This window comes from Exophiala spinifera (assembly GCF_000836115.1).
Source record: "Exophiala spinifera strain CBS 89968 unplaced genomic scaffold supercont1.1, whole genome shotgun sequence".
Taxonomy (NCBI): domain Eukaryota; kingdom Fungi; phylum Ascomycota; class Eurotiomycetes; order Chaetothyriales; family Herpotrichiellaceae; genus Exophiala; species Exophiala spinifera.
This window is the reverse complement of record NW_015622513.1, coordinates 5,232,284-5,250,665: the sequence shown is the minus strand read 5'-3', so window position 1 is coordinate 5,250,665 and position 18,382 is coordinate 5,232,284. Positions and strand designations below refer to the sequence as shown.

Genomic DNA, 18,382 nt, shown 5'->3' with positions numbered 1-18,382 from the left:
TATACCACGGACCACTTACTTACCAACGTACTACGAGAACTTTTAACATGCACTTACTGTGAAAGTACCTAGATGGGGATGGTTTCCAGTTGCTCTGTAGTCTGTTTTGCCATGTATCAAACCTTTAGCTACCCAGGTATCACCAAGTAACCTGGTAACTACCTAGTTAGTCCCCCTTCCTGTACTTTAGTTACTCTCCCTGGTGTCAATCAAATGCCGTGAATCATACCCATCATCAAAGCCTCACAGTCCCCACCGTCCTCAATCCATCCTTCTCTCTGCGGCAACACCAACAGGGCATTGGCCCGAGCAAGGCTTCCGACGCGACTACTTCTCTGCATCCCGGTGCTCTTCGCGACCAAGGTCAAGCTCCCGCCGTCACGGCCCTCGGCCACGCCGACCACGACACGGTGGTACTCGGTGCGCGCCGCGTCACACCTCACCCTCCCCTGGACCTTGACCACGACCCTCTCGAGACCCTTGCCGCTCAGCCCCGCCATCCTCTGCACGCAGGGCAACAGGAACAGGTTCGCCGTGACCAGCGCGCTCGCCGGGTTTCCCGGCAGCCCGAAGACCAGCCGGCGGTCCCTCTCGCCCGACGAGCCCAGCTTGAACGGCACGCTGGCGAACGTCGTCGGCTTCCCGGGCTTCATGCTGACGCGGCCAAAGTGGACCTGGCCGCCCAGGCTGCGCTCGACGGTGGGTTTCAGCAGGTCCAGCTCGCCCATGCTCACGCCGCCGGTCGTGACGACGATGTCGACGCCGTGCGCGCGGAACCCGTCGCGGATCTTCTGCTCCAGCTCGTGGTGCGGCGTGTCCCTCGCGACGCCCAGGTCGACGACCCGCTCGCACAGGTCCCACCCCCTCAGCAGCGTCAGGAGAGACGGGCGGTTCGAGTCGCGGATCATGCCGCCCGTCAGGGTCCCCTCGTACGCGACGTCGGTCACCTCGTCGCCGGTGCTCATGATCCCGACGACCGGCTTGCGGTACACGGGGACCTTCCTGACGCCCGCCGCGGCGAGGACGCCGATTTCGCCGCCCAGCGCGCTGATGCGCGTCCCTTTCGTGACCACCACCTCGTCGAGCTTGATGTCGCTTCCGGGCTCTCGGATATTTTCCCCGGCCGTCACCGCGTCCGTCAGGATCTCCACCGTTGCTTCTTCCGTCTTGTCGTCCGTCAGACTCGCGATCACCGTGTCTTCGACCATGACGACCGCGTTGGCGTTGGCGGGCACCGGTGCGCCCGTCGTGATCCGCGCCACCTGGCCCGGTTGCAGCGGTGGAGGCATCGACGACGCCTGCGCGTGCGACACCGACGCCACGGGGAAAACACCCTTGGTCGAAGGTGCGTCCCGGTGTGCCGCCGACGTGGCCTTTGCGTCGCGAACCATCACCGCGTATCCGTCCACGATGCTGGCCGAGTACGCTGGCACCGCTTCCACGGCGCGAATGTCCTCGGCAACCACATACCCGGTGAGGTCCGGTGAGAGGTCGCGCACTTCCACGATGGGAGCAGGGGAGTTTTCGAAGATTGTGGCGACGGCATCAGACACGCTCAGCATGGGATATGGCGACGATCGAGCTCGTGCCGCGGTGCCGAGAAGCATGTCGTTCGACTGCGGCGGCCGATTAGATGGATCAGTATGTGCTTTTGGTATTGCGTGGCCACCGTGGCCATGGCCGTGGCCGTGGCCGTGGCTGTGATCATGGTCGTGATGATGAGAGTGCGAGTGGTCGTGTCCCGACGATGCATTTGTCGCCGCGGGAGTAGTAGTGGTGGTGGTAGTATTAGCAGTTGAACCCGACACGCCCGCGTCCTTTTCCAGTTTCTTGACACCTCCCGCGTGAGCGCTTCGCGAATCCTCACCGGCGGCTTGAAGACACGCGTGCGGCAACAGCTTCAGAATAGCTTCAAGGTTCTCCTTTGCCCCCTTCGGCGACCCGGGGAGCGTGACGATGATGGTCTTGTTCCGCACCCCCGCGACCGGTCTGGACATGATGGCGAACGGCGTCACCTGGAAGCTGGCCGCGAGCATGCCGTGGACGATCCCGGGCGCGTGGCGGTGGATGAGGGGCGATATTGCCTCGGGCGTGAAATCTCGTCGAGCGAATCCAGTCCCGCCCGTCGTGACCACCAAGTTGACCGGGCCGGTGCCGGGCGTCGTCGTCGACGACGACGACTCGCCGTCTGTCCATGACCGGACGACCCGCTGAATCTCGAGGATGTCATCTCTCACAATCTCCACGACGGGTTCGGCCCATTTCCCGGCTCCGTCTTGCGCAAACGTCTGCCTGAGAGCGGGAAACGCCCTGTCGGTCGACGGGTCGGCGGCCGCGGTGTCGGAGACGATCAGAACCGCAGGCCGTAAAAGTGCGGATGAGCTCATACTGGTGGCACTTCAATCCTGTCGTCCCCCTGCTGGATGCGTGACGCGGTGGTTGGGATGGTAGAAAGACAAAGTGTACGGCCGCACTCCAATTGCGAGTCAAGTCATTTTGCTGTCGTCAAGAAGCGGAGCGAGCGCTTAGTCATCACACATTGATAGCAGAGTCAGGGATAACGCATGTATACACGGAATGTTCTACCTTGGTAGGTATGTATAGAGGGTCACAGAGAACATCCCTCAAGCCGCTTCTGCTGTAGTCAAACATCTCATAGTTGAAGGCAACGGAAACACTCAGACTCTTGGCCATCCTGTACACTTGTAAACCTCAAAGGGTCAATTCTAACTACCTATCATCATACATCTCTCTCATTCAATGCTTGTGGGTATCAATGTCTAACAATAATCCAGCAAAACCAAACCACCAGGTCATTGCAACGCCTTGTGAGCATCCTCCCACCCCGGGAACCAAATATTGTACATGCTGTGGTTGTCCGTCTAGATATGCATGCTCAAACGCTGCATAGCATTATCTATCGACGTGAAGCACTCCTCACACCCATCACTCAATGTCGCCTCTCTTATATTCTCTCTTCTTCACTGCCCTCAAAGCCGGAAGAGTATGGTGTTTCCCTGCCTCTCTTCCAATCTCCACGACAAGAAATCGTACAAAGTCTTGCAAGATCCAATAGCTGCTATGTGCACTGAGCATGTTGAGGTACTGAATTTCCAAAGGGCCGCCGCCTGAATTTAGGAACCAATCAATCTGACCGTTGTCGTTGAGTAGAAACATCCTTTTCTCTGCCACTTCTTCGCGGGTGAAGTTGTGAGTCTCGAGCTCAACCGTGCTCGGGATATGCTGTAGTTCCGGTCGAGTAGGAGGGACCACCGCCGTATATGCGTCAGACGCCGAGGTCGAACCCCACCGCAAGCTCTTGCCAATCCGTGTCATGAAGCCAACACTAGCACTTGGAATTGACGCAGGCTGGAGGGAAGCTGCGTATAATTGATCAACCGAGGCGTTTTGTAAGTACGAAATGGGATCATTTCGATGGCAAATGTTGTAGATGTTGTCGACCGCCAAACAACCATACCTAGCTTCGCTGGCAATTCCAGGCTGTCTGTCTTCACCCTCCATCCCAGGCTTGTTTCGTCCTTTGCGAGGGATCAAACTGGCATTATTGAGCAGCAAGAAAAACCCACTCGGACTTCCACAGCAAAACAGGTTGGTGGTGTCGAACTCAAAAAACTTCTCGCTCGGCCGTTTGGTGTCGAACTTGATGTCCTTTCCAAGCTTAGTGGGCTGCTTGCTGAGAATCTCCATCGCCATAACGGATCCGAGTGAGTGTGCAATAAGATGAACTCGACCATACTCTTCGAATCCTGGATTGTTTCGACACCAAAGCCGGTAGACCCTGTTCGCCTCCCGCACGACAGCCGAGGTCATCTTGTCCTTGTGATGAGACATATAGTACGGGATGTCCAACATGACGTCGGAAATGAGAGACCGCACACTTGGTAGGCTGTCTGGTGTAATATCTTTCAATGCGTACCTATTCTCCACGTTCTCCTTGCAAGCACTGCCCTCCTCTTCAAAGGACACTGTCAGGCGCCAATTGACAGGCAATACCATGATACCAGTGCCTTTTCTCAGATTACCCTTGACGGCCTCGGACGACAGTTCGACATTAAACTCGCGCCTCAGTCCATTAATCGCATGAGTGAAGTGAAAGCTGTCAACGCGTTCAGAAAGTTTCTGCCCAATGCCGTGGATGACAAGCACGAGATCTGACACCTTCGGGGCTTTAGCATCTTGGTCGCAAGCGGGACAAGACATTCTCCTCCCCCTAGTAGTAGCGTCTCCTGACTGAGACATATACGCTCCCACCTTAGCGTGTGCAGCCTTAGCATCCATCTTTGGATCAGGATGAATTTTGAGCCACGCCTTGCGGTCGAAGCCACGAACAACAGCCACGCCAATTTGGCGTCCTTTTCGCAAAGAACTCAAAGGTCTCCGATTCTGGCTGATGGAAGGCAGGAGACTAGGCCTCAAAATTTGCGCATTTCTGGCGTCAAGGTATATTACACTGTGTGTCGAGAATAGTCGTCGATCTTTGGCTTTCCGGGGGTCGGCCGCAGTATTGGCGGCGCGCTCGGGGAGAAAGCCCTCGCCAAATCCTTCATGAGTGTCGAGCTTGTTGTCCTTCATGTCCACGGCGGTTCCTGGCCTGCTGCTGACCTTAGGCTCATCCGGCCACAACTTATGTACAACCTTCATCTCAGCCGAGGCGCCATTCTCAATACAGGCTTGGAGCTCCTCCTGGTAAGAAGCGCCATAGGGCATCATATACTCATAGCCTACTTCCAGTCGGTTTGCTACTTCCGCCGGCACAGGTAGCATTGTGTCTTTGTAGAACCAGGTTGCTCTTATCACGTTCGAGGTGTCATTTATCGGAGACCAATAGATGGGTTTCATGATCAGATCGGGCATTTCGACCAAATGCAAACGGGACACCCCGACAGGTACAAAGACCTTGCCTTCTTCCTTTCTCTTCTGACGGCACCGACCTATACTTCGTGACCGACTTCGGTCTTTGGAGTCATCTTCCGATACGTCTGAAGTTCCATACACGGCACCGTTGGCATAACCCGAGGTAATATTACGTCCGCTGGGCGCTCGAGCAAAGGGCCGGCCACTAATGTCAGACTGCATTTGTGCCGTACTTTGAGCAGAGGGTACCTGTGGGTCTCCGTCTTTCAAGGCCCTGGGTGAGTTGTCCCGACTTGCTTTGCCATTCTTGTGCCTTTGGCGGAAAGGAGAGAAATGCCTTTTGTTCTTCGACGGCTCCCGAGCCCCGGCGTTGTTGTCATCCGAGCTGTCCTCCAACTCTTGGGCATCCACGGGTTCGGCGTTGCTTCTCGAGTTCGAAGGCACTTGGTCTAGTATGACTTCTTTCTCGGTTGCAGCCAGCTTTTGTCTGCCTAACCCACCGCCAAACTTGGAACCATCCTTCATGGGAGACCGTTGCGCAGAGGAAGAGCCACTAGAATCTCTGAAATCGGGAAAGGAGAATATTCCACGGGTGAAGTTCTTCCTCCCACGTTCTGGTTCAGGCCGCCTTGTCCCGCGCCCACTACTCTGGAACGCCTGCCATGCTTCTTCGAGCGCCGCATTGTCCCGGACTGAGAAGGGCTGCGGAGGGAAATCTGTAGATTTGTCGGCCGAGACAGGAGGCAGAGGAGACAGCGGGTCGTCGATAGGAAGGGAAGACACGTAAAAGAACTGTGCCTTTACTCTCGGTGGTGTTAGGCCATCGCCCGGGGAGGCAGGGTCATCCTCTTCGTAGAATGCGCACGTCGGACCCAATGAATGAACATTGTGACTCATTGCCGGAGTCGATTCTTGTCGTCGAAGGCCGGATATTGCTTTTGACCAAGGAATCGATCAGACAATAAGGTGTGAAAGGATCGGTGAATCGCCCAAAGTGTCCACATCCAAAGTTTACCAAAAAGTCGACAGCCCAAGGTGCGGTGGAGGTCGGGATTGGGTTTGGCAGGGAAATCCTACAGTGTCAAGCAACAGGCAACGAGACATAAAGGCCAACACCGTTCATTCCACAGTATTTGGACAAGTGTCATCTTGCTTGTAGCGCAGGTGAAGATGCCTGGCCATGTGTGTTGGGAAGCGTCGAGAACGGACGATCGAGAGCGAAGTCGGTGACGTAGTGTCAACTTGTCAAGGCCACGAATCAAGTTGGTTACATAAGGTCGTGAGTACATAATTACAAGTGCCTGCTGGGCCTGTATGCGCCTAGAAAAGGTGCCCAAGTCACTCAGAGCAGCATTTGAACGAGCACAAAGTCGTTGTGGACATTAATTGATGCATTACTCCATCAAGTATAGTAGCAGCCTGGGCTTAACATGGCGGTCGCGTCTGTAAAGACTCGCCGACGCCTCAAGCCCAGTGCAATAAATATACAATCTACACTGCTTGCAAACACTCTTGTATCAGTACTCCTTCGCCTCCGCGTGATCGCAGCTTTGGGTTCAGCTTCCCGTATCATCCAATCCTGGTTTTGGGCGCGTGTCGTTTGTGATCGAAGCCGGAAAGCCTAACTCGACATGACCAAGAACTTCCTTCCCGGCCTGAATGAGCTGGTTGGCACGCGCTATCCGCGTAATGAGAATCTTTTCATGTCTGCCACGGTTTGACTCCTTCACTCGAACTCCGGAGCCTTGCTGCTGAGTAACAGCCCAATGATAAGACCAAAGAGACCTAGCACGCTGGAGAAGATCTCAATAACCAGAACTTTGACGAACATGCTGGCATCGGCGGCGTCGGCCAAGGCTGCACTGCTTCCATTGATTCCCACGCTGACACCGCATATCAAGTTGCACATGCCGACAGTCAAGCCTGACCAGAACAACGCATAACCAGTGTAGTAGTTCGGCCCAGTGTACAAATTCTCTTCAGGAATCAACTTCAATTTGGAGGAGAAGACGATGGACATGATGACTCCGTAGATGGCGACAACTTCGCAGAAGATGATCGAGATCAAGTTCTTCGTTCGTATCCGGGGGGCTTTGACTCCGCCTCCCAGAATTGACGTGCCTGTGATGAAGATGCCCCTGCAATGCGATACTACATCAGCTTCTTGTCTCATCAAGATACATAGCGAGTCCCATCTGCCAAGGGGGTATTCTCGCTGCTTACCATGCTGCTCCCACCACTGACAACCCTATACACAAGCCAATACCCAGATCAGCCCATGCGTAAGGAGACACCGTTTCGAGAAATTGTCCAACCTAAGCAAGAAAATGTTAGATTACGAGTCGCGCGACACGTTTGGAAGTTGCATACGTTGAATCTCTCGCCCTCGCCGTTGAACAGCATATCTGCAAGACCTGTTAGCTAGCAAGAGGGCAATGCCAAAGTGGCACGTAGAGGGCTTACACAGTCCAACCACGCCTAACGCTGCCGTCGCGGCACCAGCCGGGTAGACAAGACTCATTGTGTCCTCTGGGATAACGGAAATATAGCAGAACACAAGTGTCAGAAGCGCTCGCTGCTGGTCTATGTTTATCGAGCCGTCGAAAGCTCCTCCATCTATCATGGCAGGCCGCAGCTTGAAGATCGATTAGCCGGGGAAGGAGGAAGGTATGCCGAGACGGCGACGTCACGTGCGAGCATCCGCCTGGGATCTTTCGAGGTCGATGAGTGAGCTTCATGAAATACTTGTTGTCGACTGCTACAGTTGTCGATCTACCTAGCTGAGGCATGTTTAAAGCCACGAATCAAAAATGTTAACGAGCGCAATGCGAGTTCGAGAAGACACTTGGAGCGAACCACGCCTCAACCCTCAACCCCGTCAATCAATGACATCGGTCATTTCCATGCGAACCAAGACAAGCTAGGGAGGCAGAGAAGACGAAACAACGGGTGATAAGCTGGGTAGAAGGCACTGAGGATAGTCCACACGTTGACCCTCAACCCTAGCCATAATCTCGGTCTCCTCAATGCAGACCAGGCCGGCCGACCATTGAGGTTGACACCAAGGCATCTATCTCGCGATCTGACAGTCGCTAATCCCGAGTCCGATAACTCCAGAAAGGCGGCATCTCTGTCGTTATTTCTCGCATAGGCAACTCAACACGACCAGCCAGGTGGTCGACCTGGACATCTTCAGCTGTGTGAGGAAATACCAGAATCTTGGCGATCCGTCTGTTGCAACCTTGAACTGGGCATACCGAGGCTAATTGCAGCCCTGCTTCGCCCACTTTGCTCAGCATTTGCAACGGAATAGACTGGTAGCAGGCTCGGCAGAGCGAATGTTCACACGGAGAAACACTGCAAAGCTCATCAGCATGCCACAAAGACATTGGCTTGGATACTTACATTTTCTGAGGTACATCGTCACGGCAGTTGGCACACTCCTTGGGCGACGTGACCCAGTCGTACCCCGATCGATTAGAAGCTCCGTCTTCTAAGGCGGACGTGAAGCTCGCAGCACTTTGTCCCGCTAAAGCTTCTATTGACATCACACCACTGAAATCCCCACTGACAGCGGTGGCGTCCTCAAGGTAGTAGTGGAAGAATGGCAGGCCGAGACTTTCATATGTCTCGAATCCGATCGGCGTGGGCGGTGATTTCACCCCTGTGAGCTTTTCGAAATCGTTAGAATTGATGATCTGAATATTTATCAGCTTCCGTCGACTCGCGTCCCATACAGAAGGCTGGTAATGGTCGGCGCTGATATTCTGAGAGACTGACCCTCCAGCACCGAGAGACATTCTTTTGGGCGCCGCTATCGCTGGCCCTGATCCGCCACCTCGGAGCTTAGGTACCATATGGATTGTGCAATTGTTCGAGATACCGTAATCTGCGAGACGACCCAGGGGTTCCAGCCCAATACCCCGAAAGATGAGTCTCCAGAAGCCAAGACTGGCTCCTCCGGCACCAACACGAGCATCAATCATCTGTAGGAGGTCATAGACCAAGGCACCCCCATCAATCATGATCTCCACCGTTTTCCCTGTTATGTTGAGCATAGAAAGACAAATGGTTTTGCCAGTGAGTTTTCGAAGTCGATCTAACGGGAAGGTGGGAATGATCTCCAGCTGAATCCCACCATATTTCTCCTCGCCGGATTTTTGGGCCTCGATAGACGCACCGCTTCCGAACGGTACACTTACAAACTGTTTCACTCGGCCTGGCTGATACGCAACTCCATCAAGCCATTGGGCATGCACTCGAATATCGTGGATAGAGGCCTCTGTGACAATGTAATCTTGTCGATAATCTGGGGGAGCTGTGATAACTTCATTCGTATATTCCACTCCAACCCTAGTCCTTGGCTTCATGTCGCCTCCTGGATAACCATGGGTGCTTGCACTCTGCATAGGAGAACTTGAGATAGCATTGATTCTGCCAACATAAGGTCGCACTGCAAATGGTCTCTGGCTGAAATCCAAACTGTGCTCGTAGCGTCCGGCAGAAAATTCGACATACATGGCCTCCCGATCGTACATTGGAAGTAAGACATCAATCTTTTCATCATCTTCCTCGACTAATAAATCTCGGAACGCCAGAGCACCGACTAAAGGGAATCTTCCCAAGCCAGCTGGTAGGTCATACACTTTGCCGTCTTCGGGGATTCGTACAGTGCGCCAGAAGCTGATGCGGAGCTCGTTCCCATCGGACGGATCAGTGATCAAGATCTCGCAAGGCCACCGCTCGTCTAAGGAGATGAGCTCTGCACGTAAACCAGGAAGAGGTGAGAGCTGGGAGGGATCCGAGACGGTAGAGCCGAGGGATGAAGTAGTCCCAGTCGCTGGTGATTGTCGACGTTGGTGTTGTGAATCGTTCTCTTTGGAGTTTGAGATGATTTTTAGTTGGTCAGTGCATGCTATGACCTGGCGGATATTCTTCTGAAGCCAACTCCTAGTGCGTTGTGCAATGACCGGCAGCAGTCTCCATTCATCCAAGGCTATCGGGCCCAGATCTGAACCAAGGGTTAGACGGAAGTAGACAGAAAGAAGATCCGGCTCGGTCACTCGACATTGTCGCTCGAAATTTTTGAGCGAGGCGTTCTGCATCTGTAGTGATCTCGGCAACTTTCTTCGCCAGTCCAACGAGATTGCTTTGGATTTTCCTGGGGACTCCAGAGCCATTGCCAATGCTGACAATAGCCCCAATGGGGATCTCTGGCCAAATATGACGTGATTCTTGCAGCAAGAGTGATATAGGATTGTTGAAGGCGAACGCGCCATCCACGAAGGATTGTAATCCCCCATCGATATCTTTGACCAGTGGCCCGAAGACAGTTGGCGCCGCGGAAGTTGCAAGGCATGCCTCCACAATGGTAAAGTCGTGGTTCGGATCTGAGGTATTCTGGTACGAGCGTAGCAGGACTTGCTGTCCGTCGGTCTTCTGTGAAGTGACTACAAACCTGATCGCTGTGAGCTGATACTATCTTCGGATTTCCGAAGCCATACACTTTGCAAACCTTGTGACCTGAGCCCTCTTCTTCAAGCAGTGGAGCCCTTTCTGCTAACGATAGAGCTTGCGCTTGAGCAGAGCTCTTCACTGATGGGAGATATTGGTTTTTCTCCTCCGAAAGGAGGTATTGGTCGATGACATTGCAGATGGCTTCTTTCAATCTGGCTGAACGCACCATCGCATCCCCTTGATAACCCATCAGTCCCGCAGCTGCTTTGTCCCCCTTAGGTCTCCAGCCCACGTCGAATAGTTGTCTTGAGAGTTCATGGTAGACTTTAATGCAGTCCTTAACCCGCATCCGCTTGCCGGGATATTAGTCCGAGTACAGTGCCCCAGCGCTGGACGACGTACAAGTCGGCCGAGCATAACAGCAATGATGTCCCAGTGCTCGTACCGCAAATCATATCGAAAACCTCACACGGACGTAATTCTCTGTCCGGAGACATTTGGTACATGAGATGGTCTAGTATTAGCAAAGACGCAAGACCTCGAACACCGCCCCCATCTGACAATGGATCAGGAAAATCGATCGTTCATGGGATGTTCAGGCCTGGAATCTACCTATACATAGAAGGCCCTGGGTTGGATCCGGCATCGCGCACAGGTCTTACTCGACAAACTCACTGCGGAAGAGAAGGCGTTAATAGCCGTTGGAAAGATGATTCTACAACACAGGGGAAGTGGAAACCCCCGCGGCCAGAGACGCCTTTCGGCTGCGGGGTACTAGGTAAAGGAATCGCTGCAGGGTGACAAACAGTTGCACCGAACGGACAGGTGAAAGATATATACAGGTGTCAATGTATGGATTTGAACTTCGAAGCGCCTACTGGCCCTTGTCGAGGCATCTCTGACCAATTCGACCATGTTCCGAGGGTTATCGAGATAAGGCAATGGCACAGCCTAGCGATAGCATCTCACAGCTGGAACGATAAGAGTACTATTATATGACATCCGTTGGAAAGACATTCTCGATCACTTTTCCTATGTTCCGGCATTTGTTTTCATTCTCGTCAACCATTAAATCATCTCTCATGAATCGTTAGTCATTCAATCGACTTCCAGATCGTTATGTTTTGTTCCATCTCGCCCCTCCTATCCCACCCAGCCTGTTGGTCCGTTTTATAGCGCCTTTGAAGCTCCTGCAGCCTATGCTCCATGCTATATCTGTGTCTCGCCGCTGCTCTCAGGCACTCAAAATCATTCTTCGAAACGGCGTCATGAAAAATCCTCCTCATACGGTCGCTATATAGCTGACAACTTATTCCTTGTATTGATTGGTTTCTTTGCAGATTAGGAACGACTTTCAAAGTCCTGGACACTTCTCGTGCTATTGGTCGATCTCTAAGAGGCCAGACTACCTCCTGAAAGCAGTCTTCACAGATTGTGAATTCGGGTAGGTCAGGGATGAAATGCCATGCAGTCATTGCCAGCATAGTGTCCTTGAGGCATTCGCGATGGCGGGATATCCGTCGAATGTAATCAACAAAGTCGATGATATCTCTCTGCCTTAAAGACTCCCTGGATCGACGGTCCGCCAGTCGTTCCAACTCGGTAAGGATGGGCCAGAAGTGTCGACTGTTGGTATTGACATTGCATATCCTTTCTTCGTTAAGTTTGTCTCGCGGCCTGTCAAAGAGGTAGGACCGCAATTGAGGAAATGTCATGTCAATCTTCATGACACATGCGGAACAGATATCGAATCCTTCCACAGGCCGATTAGTCCTTGGATCTGTCAAGTGATACCATCTTCTATGCTCGGGTACGGGACCAGGACAGGCTCTCGTTCCTTCTGGAGGAGGCTGAGTCAAACCCCAGACAAGAGAAAGATCCTTCTTGTCATGTTTGACACACTGTAGCCATGCAAGACGAATCCATGGCTTGCTCATAGCGCATTGAACCGGTTGCCGAAGGTCTTTAGGCATGCTAGGAATGAAGTGATCTCGAAATCTGGTCCCGCCGAGGAAGTTCATACACGACGGACAGAAGTCTAGAAACGACATGTCACGAATGGTATACCAATCATATAGTCCGGTCACCGGCGTCGATCTAGGACACGGTGATGGAACACTAGGTCGAGGCACCACTGGCAAAGACATGTTGACTGGGTCAGGCGTGACTGGCGCCGAGACCATGGGCTGCTGTGATGTTACGTTTAGATACTGATGAAAACTTTGTGTTGACGAGGTGGACATCGCTCTATGAGGTACAGCCGGTCGTGAGATTTCCGGTGGATACGAATAAGACGCAGCTCGTGCCGCTGTTCGAGGACTTTCAGCAGGAGTAGGCGTGTAGGTGGAAGATCTCTGCTGTGTCCGTTCATCATGAACGGGATAAGTCGTGACTCGGAGTGACGGGCCTTCATCTCTACCCGGCACCGAGCTGGTTCTTATAAAGAGATCTGGCGAGGCCTTTCGTGATCTGTCTCCGTTACTTGGCCTACTCTGGCTTCCACTGTTGAGAGATTCCGCACTGTTAAGAGAGGTGGCGATGGATCTCGATACAGTCGGAATTGCCTTGGCCAAGGAAGCACCTAAGGTCGCAGCACTAAGGAGTGTGGTAAGGGGCTTGATGCCATTGGAGTGGCTATCATCCTGAGAGGGGGGACGAGATCTCGGTTTCGAGGTATTGGCAGCACTTGATGGTGGCTGAAAATCGTGTCTTGGCATCTTGTCCCCACGAGGCGGACGGGGAGGGCTAGCTGAGGGTGAGCTCAGTGGAGATACAGGTCGTGACTGATCATTGCCAGGCTCAAGCTTTCTACTTTGCTTGCTGCCGAGAGCTCTGCCGAAGTAATCTTCTGTGGCTTTCAATGCCCGGGCAGAGAGAGGAGTATCTGGTTCCCGCCGCCGTCGCTCATCCGACAACACCGGCTCCGGCGATGACACATCTCTCGACCCACGATCGCGGTGTCTAGAAGTAGCTCGACTTGTGGAAGTCCTGTCGATTTCCTGAAGGTCAAGTCTAGAGGAGGCTCTTCGTGAACGGCCAACACTTTTCCCTCTCTTCTCATCTCCTGAAATCTGTCTTCGAGAGCGCCCTTCATCCGCCGAGGAAGTGTAAGGTGAGTCGGTGATGACTTGGTCAGTGCCATGCCTGAAGTATGCATGATCCCTCGCAGACTCTGACAGAGACGATCGGGTAGATCCCGGCAGAGGCTTGGGGCTCTGTGGTGGTGTGATGTGTTCTTTAAAGCTGGAGCTATAGCCGACGAAATCTCCTTTAGACGGAGCTGCACTGCCATGACGACGAGTATTGTAACTGTAGTCTTCAGTTGTCCTCGAATCTAGTTGAGTACGTCTAGGGCTCTTCGTATTCTCGATTTCGGGTCGATCGGTCTGGGAAAAGCTCTTTCTAGGAGCGCGACTCCGACTTCGTCCAGGCCTTCTTTTCGACTTGGAGCCGTGCTCTGAGTCACTACTGTCGTGTTTCTGCGGATGACTGCGCTGTCGCACCGGCAGAGACCTTCTTGATCTGTTAGCATCCATGGGCGACAATAGGTTAATCCCGGAGCGCGGTCCAGCAGATGTCGAGTCCATTGTAGACTGGTTGCTGTAAGCATATGGCGATGGTTCTCGATGACGGTCCGCCGCCATGCTTTCTCGACTTGGGCCCAAATCTGTGTGGATCCTTGTCACTTGTGGTCTCCCTCTGTGTTCCTCTCGTATGTTCAGCTGAGGAGTAGATCTAGATCTATGCATGTCCTCGAGAGGTGGTTCCTCCACAACTTCGGATCTTTCAGGAGAGAACAAGACAAATCGCTTCTCGGTGTTGGTAGTCGACTCCGCGCTGGCGTGTCCAGAGTGAGGTTGAGAAGGAACATCATCCGAGTCCGAGCCATGTTGCTTGCTGGTTGTATCCGAGTCATCGCTGTCGATAATGATGGGGTATTGATCAACCGAGCCTCGACTTCCTGCAGGCTGATCATCGTTCTTGGTCTTATGTATGGGTACATCGAGCAGGAGTTCCTTCGACAGAGATACGTCTTCATCCTCCACGCATGGAGATGGTGGCCAGACTTGTGCCATTGTGATAGAGTCGAGCTGACGACTTGATCATTGACGAAAGCATTACCATGGGTCGGTGCAGGAGGTGCCCCTCCTTTAGAAAAGAGAGAGAGCCTTAAGAATGACCTTCCCGGTGAATGTCAGGTCAGGGCACAAAAAAGCGTCGTTGCACACGTTTGTCATCTGGAGCGTTTCACTTGAAAGGTTGAGTGCTATTGCGGTTGGTTTGGCAATGGCTGACCAGGGGGGAGGCTGTGAAAGAACCGCTGTCGTCCAGATCGAAATCAGCACATCATCTGTTTGCAACCCGACGGGCGTTGGAGTGGGATATGGGACTTGGATTCAGACCGTGCAACGGCCTAACGCATCTTCCGGCGTTGCCTTGGTGGCCTCTTGGCACGACTCTGGCACGGGGTCGCTGACAGCGCCGCTTTTACGACGACCTCTCTAGGCTTTTGTCCCTGCCGCGCTAGTGCCGCTAGTGCGGCTAGTGCCTCACTTTCTCTACCCATCACTCTAGTGACTCTACTAACGCTTACTCAATGTATTAGACTGCACTAGTAACTGCCACGCTCGTAAAGTCTCAATGTCAAGATACTATCATGACGATGGATGACCACAAACTAACTTCTTAGATTTATATCTAATAAGAAATACTAAGCAATTCTGATGTACCTCATCAACTTGTCACGCAGTGGCAGATCTTCACATGTTGATGACTGATGACTAATTGTATATTTCAGCCACACGGCGAACAGCCGCCTGCAGGGCCCTGTTATTCGCTCGGTCTGTGTTCCCTCCAATTGACTGCCGCCAGTCATGACTGAGAAATATATGGACAGACTTGGACAGGTTTATCTTGACACAGACGAAGTCACAAAACGAGCTTGTAGACGATCTCCCGGAGCCTCCAGAGAACTGGTGAACTCATGACGAGCAGGCTGGCATGTCCTCGATGCTTCGTGAATTATTCACTCTGCTCTCTGCATCTGTCTTATTCTGATTCAAAACCATGTGCTTGCGCATACATGGTCGAACGCAATCAACCTGGTCAGAAGTGGACCCCAATGCTCTCCATTGTCAAACTTCTCTGGCTCTCAACAGAGGTCTGAACCTCGGCCTGCAGGAGGGGTAGCATGAACGGACTGGTACCTCCGCTGGTCAAACCCAACGAACACAATAACGTCGAATTGTATGAGCGACCAGGGGGGTGCCGGCCTATTTATGCTACTCCTCGTGTACTTGCCGCGATTCGCCACACGTCGGTCACGTCCTACCAATAGTGAGGAGTGGACGGCCAACACTACTACGAAGACTCATTTCGCCGAACGGATGTCCCGGATCGACTCTCTGCTACTGGCGCCCTGGAGCACTTGTGTCTTGCTTCCGTCCCGTCTCCCACTGAGTGCTTTTGATGGGAACCGCCCGATGGGCCGATGGGGACGGCTGAACGGTGGATTCTGTCCAAGGTGCAAGGGTATAAGAGGCATTTTGCAATCTCGCCTTCCTGGGCTGAGCACTGAGCAGTGCCCGCATTCGTACAAAGCACACGGGCAGACTCAGTGGTGGGTAGGAACTATTTGCAGATCTGGAACTTCCTTTTCTGGTTGGACCGGTCTCCACTCAAGTGGGTACGATTTACGCAAATCCTCGACAAAACTCAGATCTCGGCAGTGTCATTATGCCAGATGGCCGGGAACCAAGCCTCCTGTGCGAGGAACTCCCTTGCAAGCTTGGGCCCGCTTTAGCGTGCGCTTGGACCTCATTCATGTCAGTCTAGAAGCCCGGCAGCTTGGGCCTCTGTAGGGCACGGGAGCTATTTCTCATGCTCCATTTTATCGCCGCGACACTAGATGCTCCAAGTTATACTTTGAGCTGGACAAAGTGCCTCGACGCCTTCCTGGTAGGGTAGTTTACTTAATCGCCATCATCACACCCGCGGGGTAGGTTCATGCGATGGATAGATAGTGGCCCACCTGTATCGCTGGAGGAGTCTCTACAACACCTGGTCCTTTTTCTTATGCTTCTTCTTTCTCCTCCGTTGCTTGAACACTTGGTTGCCATTCATAACTCTGAAAGCGTCGATCAACAGTCTACGAACAAGTCGAACTTCTGATCATAGTAGCTCTCGCACTTGCAGCTAACCCAGGGAAGTCTTCTTCCTCCCCCCGGAGGATAGCGAACGACGCTGCAAAAGCTGAGGCACAACTTGATCCTCCCAGATGGAAAGTGGACCATTTCTTGGGTTCGAGGCCCACCCCCTACCCAAGCGCCGATGGCCGTTCCTCATGAAATACACTCTAGTCGTTGTCACCGTTTTCGTCGTCAGTAACCTTTTTTTCTTAACAATCCCGGGTTCTTGGTCGACATACTCTGATACTGTTCGGACGCATACCTCAAGATCAGCGCAAAAGATTCTTGAACATGACAACTTGCACGACGTGTACAACGATACCCTCGGGTTTGGGAAGATCTTTGTCGTCTCCCTTGCCGAACGGACAGACAAGCAGGATGCGATCAGCATGCAGGCCCGTATGACCAACATCTCGTTTGACTTCATCGAAGGTGCCGTCGGCTCCCAGGTTTCTCAGAAAGCCCAGCCGCACACCATGAACCGCACTGTTCCTGAAGTTGGCTGTTGGCGTTCGCATCTGAATGCCATGCAGCAAATGGTGCGGAAACGCGTAAGGTCAGCTCTCATCTTCGAGGACGACGCCGACTGGGATGTCGGCATCAAACATCAAATGCTGCAAGTCGCGCGGGGGTCCCGCTGGCTTCTGGGCAACAGGAAGGAAGCGATCCCACACTCACCTTACGGCGATGGCTGGGACGTGCTCTGGATCGGCCATTGCTCCGCAGAGCCATCGAATTCTCGCAGATGGGTCATCCCTAAAGATCCTACCGTGGTACCTCCCGGCAATCGCAGCTACTGGTTCAAGCCCGACATGGAGCGGTGGGAATCTGCACCGGAGCAAGACACCCAGACTCGCCTTCTCTTCGACGTCGGACTGGGCTCGTGTAGCGCTGCCTGGGCCGTCTCTTTGGCCGGTGCGGAAAAGATTCTCTATGAGCTGAGTATGAGCCCATTCAACGACGCGATCGACATGGGCGTGGCTCAGATGTGCTTCCAGAAGACGTGGAACATGCGTTGCATTGCGCCATACCCGACAATCGTGGGTGTATCCAAGCCCGCTGGGAGCGTCGACCGGGGCAGTGATATCAGAGAGGACGAAAACATGGACGGAACGGCCATTCGACCGACCGCAGAATCTGAAAGACTAGTCTTCTCTACTCGTCAGAACATTCCAAGATTTCTGGCCAAGGAAGGCACCTTTGAGAGTTTGTTTCCAGATGTTACCGGTCAGTTCATGTCCATGGAAGATATCGGTAGCGCCGTCGGACACGGCGAATTGACCGAATTGAGGCCGCCAGCTTGAGACTGAGGAAAAGAAAGACGAATTATGAATAAAACAAACTTGTTTGTATTATAGAGATCTGGGACGGTCTGGCATATCTCGAGCTTCACGTCATAGCACCGAGACTTTTAATTGATACAGTTGAATTTTTTTTTTTTCGAAAAGCCGTCTGTAGCAACGACTAATAACTCCAAAGTTGTAGAAGTCTTCTCTACCTGATTTGAGGGAGAGGCTTCTTATATGCTTTCCCAGTCCTAGCAAGTATACGTCCTAATACGTGTTATGGTACACTTCCTGATCTCGCTCCCTTATTCATCATATTGCTAGTGACATCCAGATTCAGCAGGGAGCCTCTGCAAGTCGTGACACTGTACCCCTTTTAGACCGCTAGAATAAGAATTGGAATGAAACATTAATGCGCAAGGAATAGGCTATGGGGTTATGTGAAGGTTGCACTGCGAGTTATCTGCCGATTTGTAGTAAGACGATGATTGTGAACTACAGTTATAAGTGTACCGCATCAATTACAGGGACGCTGGTTAAGCTTGAGATTGCTGTACGTATTAAAATATCTATAGC

The 18,382-nt window shown here is 52.8% G+C and overlaps 6 protein-coding genes across 6 annotated transcripts; 1 reads left to right on the top strand and 5 right to left on the bottom strand.

The window, feature by feature from the left end:
* Positions 1-209: 209 nt before the first annotated feature.
* PV08_01931 (uncharacterized protein) lies at positions 210-2,387 on the bottom strand (the record flags this gene model as incomplete). The annotated part of the gene is made up of 1 exon (XM_016376291.1): positions 210-2,387. The coding sequence occupies one exon, from the start codon at positions 2,385-2,387 to the stop codon at positions 210-212; it is 2,178 nt and encodes a 725-aa protein (XP_016241567.1).
* A 559-nt stretch (positions 2,388-2,946) lies between these two features.
* PV08_01930 (uncharacterized protein) lies at positions 2,947-5,772 on the bottom strand (the record flags this gene model as incomplete). The annotated part of the gene is made up of 1 exon (XM_016376290.1): positions 2,947-5,772. The coding sequence occupies one exon, from the start codon at positions 5,770-5,772 to the stop codon at positions 2,947-2,949; it is 2,826 nt and encodes a 941-aa protein (XP_016241566.1).
* An 829-nt stretch (positions 5,773-6,601) lies between these two features.
* On the bottom strand, positions 6,602-7,396 carry PV08_01929 (V-type ATPase, C subunit; the record flags this gene model as incomplete). Its single annotated transcript, XM_016376289.1, has 4 exons — positions 6,602-7,013; positions 7,099-7,190; positions 7,246-7,280; positions 7,339-7,396. The coding sequence occupies 4 exons, from the start codon at positions 7,394-7,396 to the stop codon at positions 6,602-6,604; spliced, it is 597 nt and encodes a 198-aa protein (XP_016241565.1).
* An 880-nt stretch (positions 7,397-8,276) lies between these two features.
* On the bottom strand, positions 8,277-10,055 carry PV08_01928 (uncharacterized protein; the record flags this gene model as incomplete). The annotated part of the gene is made up of 1 exon (XM_016376288.1): positions 8,277-10,055. One exon carries the CDS (start codon positions 10,053-10,055, stop codon positions 8,277-8,279), a length of 1,779 nt encoding a protein of 592 aa, XP_016241564.1.
* A 1,371-nt stretch (positions 10,056-11,426) lies between these two features.
* Positions 11,427-14,408, bottom strand: PV08_01927 (uncharacterized protein; the record flags this gene model as incomplete). Its single annotated transcript, XM_016376287.1, has 1 exon — positions 11,427-14,408. One exon carries the CDS (start codon positions 14,406-14,408, stop codon positions 11,427-11,429), a length of 2,982 nt encoding a protein of 993 aa, XP_016241563.1.
* A 2,201-nt stretch (positions 14,409-16,609) lies between these two features.
* PV08_01926 (uncharacterized protein) lies at positions 16,610-17,824 on the top strand (the record flags this gene model as incomplete). The annotated part of the gene is made up of 1 exon (XM_016376286.1): positions 16,610-17,824. One exon carries the CDS (start codon positions 16,610-16,612, stop codon positions 17,822-17,824), a length of 1,215 nt encoding a protein of 404 aa, XP_016241562.1.
* Between the last annotated feature and the right edge of the window lie 558 nt (positions 17,825-18,382).